General features: G+C 38.2%; 1 protein-coding gene across 1 annotated transcript; it reads right to left on the reverse strand.

Annotated features, from left to right (window-relative positions):
* Nucleotides 1-1696: 1696 nt before the first annotated feature.
* Nucleotides 1697-6256, reverse strand: LOC103713270 (probable 3-beta-hydroxysteroid-Delta(8),Delta(7)-isomerase). Its single transcript, XM_008800138.4, has 4 exons — nucleotides 5939-6256; nucleotides 5089-5235; nucleotides 4870-4978; nucleotides 1697-2247 (listed from the first exon to the last, which is right to left on the reverse strand). Exons 1-4 carry the CDS (start codon nucleotides 6081-6083, stop codon nucleotides 1989-1991), a joined length of 660 nt encoding a protein of 219 aa, XP_008798360.2. The 5' UTR covers nucleotides 6084-6256; the 3' UTR covers nucleotides 1697-1988.
* Between the last annotated feature and the right edge of the window lie 495 nt (nucleotides 6257-6751).

The following is a 6751-nucleotide window of genomic DNA, read 5'->3' on the forward strand; positions in this document are numbered from 1 at the left end:
CTAGCCTTAAACTTGATTATTTTGAGATAAAATGATAGCTGCTCTAACGGCCTTCCTTCGCTACTATAATCAAAAATAGTCCAGCAGTAGTAAAATAATGGTTTCATTTCATTACATCATCTTCACAAAATAAATTGTTATTTTGTATTTGATATGAAAATTTGGGTGACACAATGATAACATTAATTGTTGAATAATGGATAGGCGAAAATATAGTGGCTGCTTTTTCTATATCTGATGTGGATTATAACAGAACGGTCTCCAAAGCTATCTCATCAGATCCTGTTCTATAACAATGGCTGTCAAATCTCTCCAAAAAAAAGGCATTGTTAACGGTAAGACATCTAGCAGAGGAAGAAAATATTAACCCCGATAACAATGTTAATGTTGATAACCCACCAAATCTTAAGGATAGACTAAGCATCTGAAACAATACAAAACTTGAGAAACTTCACTAAAGAGTTTGGAATAATCGTAGAAAAAATCCCGAGCCATTTGGAGATCTTACTATAATACAGTACAATAAAATCATCAAACTTTTAAATTCGTTCACTTTGAATCCTAGCTGTAAATTCCATCTGACCGCCATAACAGAATTATCATATCATATGCCACATGAGACATCATCTTCTTTTGCCATATAAATTGGTCGCGTGATAATTCTATCGTAACAGCCGGATAGAATTCATAGCCGGAGTTTGAATCGAACGAATTTAAAAATTCGATGACATGATTGTACTAAATTAAAGTTCAGGAGAAAATAAAAAATCTCTAAATGGTTCAGTTTTTTTTTTTTTTTTTGCATGATTACTCCAAAGAGTTTTTAAAGTAAAACTAAAGAAGTTCTAAAAGGATAATAATAATAATAATAATAATCAGCAGTTCACCAGTAGCAACAGCGCGGACTTGAGAGATCATTGATAGCCAAGCGCCATCCTCCTCCAAGGCGGGAGTGGGCTTTTCTACGCCCTTCGCCGGCAGAGTCATGACGGTCACCATCTCCACCGCAATGGCCAACGTCCTCGTCCCTCCACGGATAGCCTTATTCACCTCCTCCTGAGCATAAGAAGAGATCTCACGCACGAAGTATTCGCGGCTCATCGGTGCGAGGCAGATATCGCAGAGCATTCTTCTGATGGCCGTTTCCGACGTCTCCGGTCCGGCGATCCTGCACATCGACTCCTCGAAAACCTTGTGCTCCACCGGGAACTCGCTCTCCCTCAGCACGATCCCGGGCTCCCCATCCGACGAGCACGAGGCCCAGCGGCACCGCTCCGTGAATTGGAACCTGAAGATTACTTCGTCCGAGCCTTCTCCTTCGGTGCCGGTCAGTATCTCCGTCGACAGCGTACACGAGTGCTCGGTAGATGGCTCAGGATCCATGTGGTGACGTCGAGCAAGCCTGTAGATGGATAAACAATAATGGAGCATGCATGCGTATCTTATAATTGTTTGGGGCTCACTTGATAACTTTATCCCAAATCAAGATATATCTCCAATCAAATTAAACGGTTATTAAGAGTTTATCTTATCTTATATAAACATCCTTTTCAAATTTATATTTATATTTATATTTATACCCTCATCAAATATTATTATTATACAAATACTCTAACCGTTCTAACACCGTTAAAAAAATATATATTTATATTAATTAAAAATAAATGAATTATATTTATATTAATTATACAAGAAATGCGGTCAAGAGATAGTATTGCAGTAACTTTCATTCCCAAAATATACACCATCAGATGGCTATTAAAGAATGTCACATGCTTCGAATCTTATGCAATGCTGAGCTAAATTTGAACGACAAAACTTCTGTGGCATGATTAATCCACCAAATAAGTAAATTCCCACCACAGCAATGCAACAGTTTAGTCGATGAAATCCAGTTCCACGAAGAGCATTAAAACCACAGATATGGAGGTGATCCGCTGGAAATTTGGAATTTTCTGCTCCCCAGTTCCCTTGCAGTCGATCCTTCCTCATGGAGTCTTTGTCTTCTTCTCGACTTGAAATGCTGCACTGATCTTCTTCCAGCTCCTGATCGCAATGAGTGCTGGTATGACGACCCAAGAGCTGTTTGCTCCAATGTAGTATGCCCAATAGTAATACGGGCTTGCTGAGAAGTTGTCACCTTCTAATAATGCAGTTATGAAATAAACCAGACATCCATAAAGCTGGCCAAGACATATTGCAAATTGAAGAATGTAACTGTATGGTTTTCTTGATGCAATAGCGTACCTGCCACGTATCAGAAACATTGATGAGAGAAAGAAATGAGAAACAAAAATACTGATCTGCCATGTAGACAAAATACAGCAGCTTGTGGTAGTGCATCATCACCAGCACAGGAAAACAAACTGTTGAATAGTAAGAATGAAGACTTCATGTAATCAAGCTAACTTAATTCTATCCAGGTGTCATCCGCCAATGAGGGGTTCCTCACCATGAGAATAAACATCCCTCCTAATAAAGTGGGTCAAATGCAAATGCACTGAATCTGATGATTCCATGCAGCATACAATGAGAAAAATTCACTCTCCCACCACTTTTGTTGTGTTGATTTACCAACCATGAGAAACCAAAGACTGACCTCCGCATACCCATGGTCAACTCAAAGCCAATGACTTGGCTAAACGAAAATGCAACTTTCATGTATCGTTGATACATGTATCATTCACAACAACCACCAAAAGGACAAGTCTTATCATATCAATTCCTTCAGCCTATGAATTTTTGCTCTCCATGTTTTCATTTTTACAGTACGAACCCTCCATTGTAAACTAGGTCTTTGACTCTTATGGCCTGCTGAAATGTGTTCTGGACTACTCCACTCTTTTGCTCCAAAAAAAAAGAAAAAGACTCTCATGACCTGCTATAGTTTTATCTTTTTACTTCACTCTCAATCATCCTCACACACAAAATCAATAATAGATCCTAGGTCCATGGTTATCCCACTAGCCCAATTCCTGATCTCATTAGACATAAATGTCCCAATAATCTCTGGCTAATTATGCCTAAACGATATGGCAACATGATAATAAGGTGTTGGGTTCAAAGGGAAAACAAGATTTTATATCACCACTAGAAAGCAAAGAATTTAGTTTAGTAAAAGCATCATGATATCCATGACATTACACCTTCAGATATAGCACATATATATGCTATATCAAAATACATTTCAACTTGTGAGGTAACTTGCCATGAAAAGATCCTTTTTCTTTTTATTTCATTTTAGAGCACTACCTAAGGACATACCAATTATTTACTGACTATACTGCGGCCTTCTAACAAAATCCTTTTTGATCCTCTCTAGACATAGTCATTGGTTTATTGCTTTCTCTTCATTGGTGCTTGACCTCTAATAAGCCACTAGAACAAACATCATACTAATCACTGCCCTATGCTTGTTAAGAAAATAGGTAACTATGCAAATCATGTTACTTATAAGTGAATTTAAATTGCAAAGGAATGAGTTGTAAGCAATAAAGAGACTAAGTAAACACCCTGGAATGCAGATAATTTAGACCATCTAGTAACATCCGTAAGCAATAGTGGACCATGAGGCATTCCAAAAGAGGAGAAATGAGGAAGGGCAAGAGAAACTCACAAACTTTGAAATTTTACAGTTCCCTTAGGCAGCTAAATATAATCTAATTAGCATTTCAGTCATATCTTAGTCCCTAGAGTACATTCCTAGGTAGGCAACCAAAACACAAACAAAAATAAAAAGTCAAAAAACTAAATCTGCAAGCCAATTGAAAATTTAGGAAAATGTTGCCAATATTGTTAAGGTGTCATGGGATATATATTTTTGCCTGGTAAATTTAAGTCATGGAATATGGAGTTGCACACATCTAGCAACTTTTCAGGCATCCATGGAATTGGTAGGTTCCAAATAGATCATGATGTGTCAAACAATGACAAGTCCCAAGTACTGGCATCATATGACAACAACAAAACCACAAAACTTTTGCAAGTACACATAATTACACGAGAAAAATAGCACTATTCCCATTCTAAAATACTTTAGAATGCTTAATAGTGATAAAAAGACATATTTTAAGCATTTAAATTATGAATTTGATTCATGCACATGAATCTGGATCTGAAAGCATTTCTTTAGGGTGTATGTTGATGATGATTGTGAATGAATGCACACCATGCAACTGTGTTTACAATCCCACCCAAAAGCAAATAAAATAGTAATATGGAGTTTGCACAGTATGATAAAAAAACACCATGGAAGCAAGGTTCAAAATAGAGCAGTAAAGTGACAATGAATCACATACACTAGGGCCAACATTTTGCATTCTAGTGCTCCTATAAAGTCAAACAAAATGTTGGTTAGTTTACAATGCTTTCAATAATTAACTTAAAGACGATATGCTGCAGAATATCTAGAACAACATAAAGGGTTATTCTAGTCGCTCCATGTGAAACCTGATCAAATAGAGCAACTTGCGTATGTCTAATTTCTCCAAAGTTAATCTTCCTCTCTCTACTACTTTCACTCTGTAAAAATCCTCTACCAGTTTATATCATTAACATGCATTACAAAAATGTGAAAAATATCTAAAATACCCAATATTAAACCTTATCCGAATGGCAAAACCTTGAATTTAAACGAATGTAGTTTTGCATGCTGGTTACTCTGGACATCAAGGTTTAAATGCATGTAGTCCTATCCCTTTGCGGAGTAAAAATTTAGCTGCACTTCCAAGTTTCACACATACACATCAAACTAAATAACATGTATGGTACTCCGAATATTTCAAAAACTACATATATCATGTGGATAGCAAAACACAGTAAGTCATCATGAAAGATTGTGGCTGAATCGTAAGTGATTCAAAGTCTTACACAGCGAGAAGGCTAGTTGGACCCTCTATGACGGCAGTGATTCCTTCAACAGTAACCACTCCAGCATCTCTCGCTGCATATCTGGAGTCACCTTTGCTGTATTCCTTCCCTGCATTGTCAGGTCATGGTAGCAAACATAACATTAACAACTTAAAGCTCTGAGAAATATCATTTCAACATTCAAAGGGACATCTGGAATGTATTATTACAAAAACCTACAGACTTCAGCCAAAAAGTGCGGAGTTTTTTCCTTGTAAAACTCTGGGGAGAAAGCAAAATAGCCCTCAAGGATAATGTGAGTCAGACCAGTAAACGCCCACCAGCACATAAGCAACCTATCAGTCTTTGATATCTTTGACAAACGCCCTACAACAAAAAAAAAAGAGTAAAACATTAGCAATATGTAGAAAAAAAAAGGCCCTAGAATTTACAGGTAATAACAGGTAATAACAGAGATATGGGTCATAAAATGTCATCTTGTTCTGCGACGATGGAAAAGGATAACACACTGCGATCAAAGCAACTCATCTTTCCAAGATCCCATTTTACATTACATTCCAACATGGACTTGTTACAAGAAGACAAAAGCTGTAATTTCCCTTTCCATATTGAAGAAAGAGCAAGTTTTCATATTCTGATGAGCTAAAACATTTTAGGGCCAAAACACAGAGTCATTGGCCACAAGATGAAACCTTTCTTACCTAATGTCCGTAAAAAGCCCATTTTTATGGTCCCAAATGGGTTTAACTAATCCAAGACTGAAATATCAAGGACAATCAGCTTACACTCATCATTACATAATGATTAGGGGAAATAAACAGATGGAAAACCATTGCCAAATATCAGGATATAAACTAATCTGGAGTCCTAAAAAGAAAACTTCAAGAAAGACAGACAGATAGCTGGATCACAAACAAGATCAGATTTTTTTCCACCGATCCTTGGGATAATTTCGCAGACACCTGCATGCACCTTCCGACCGTGGACTTGAAGATCGGTAAATCAGAGACTGGGATGATAAACCAAAAGAGGAAGGAACCGAAGACCAGGGGAGGAGCAGAGTAATTACCGGAGGAGAGCCAGATGAGGGCGAAGCCAACGACGGAGGTGCCGAGGTAGCGAACGAGGATGTCCTTCTGGGAGAGGAAGCATGGGACGTAACCCGGGAGGTGAAGTTCTTTTGGCACGTATGGGTGCTCGAACGCCGTCGCCATAGCCAAGTCCTCTCTTCTCCTTTGCTGCGCTTTAGACGGAGTATGGTCAAAAGGGGAGAGCGAGGGATTTAAGGGAGGAAAGATGCGCTCCGGTGATCTTCTCCCCTACTCCCGATCGGATTTTTTTTCTATATGTTTCTTCCGATTCGAATCTCACGTGATTTCTTGCCTTGGTATTGGAGCGGGACATCCGCATTCTGCTGGTGCATTGACATCACGGTGATATCACGGTGGGCCACCGTGGTAAGGAGATATATATATATATATATATATATATATATATATATATATATATATATATATATATATATATTCCGCCGGCGGTGTGTTAGCTGGGCTCTTGTTGCCCTTTCCACTAGAATGGTTTGTTGGAGTTTTAATTAAAAAATATTAAATTTTTTATTTTCTAAATTTTAGTTATTTTAAATATTTTAAAAATTTTTTGTTAAATACTTTTCTTGAGAGAAGCTGTGATTTTTCGAAAGAAAATATCAGTGGCCACCAAGGTGGTAGCCTAGTGGTACTGGGCGGGGATTCTAACCTCATGGTCCCAAGTGGCTTCGGCCACTGCTTGGACATGAGGTATAGGACCGCTCTTGGACCGCTAACGATTAAAATGTGGCTTCAGCCACTGCTTGGACATGAGGTATAGGACCGCTCTTGGACCG

Source organism: Phoenix dactylifera, chromosome 14 (assembly GCF_009389715.1).
Source record: "Phoenix dactylifera cultivar Barhee BC4 chromosome 14, palm_55x_up_171113_PBpolish2nd_filt_p, whole genome shotgun sequence".
Classification (NCBI taxonomy): Eukaryota; Viridiplantae; Streptophyta; class Magnoliopsida; order Arecales; family Arecaceae; genus Phoenix; species Phoenix dactylifera.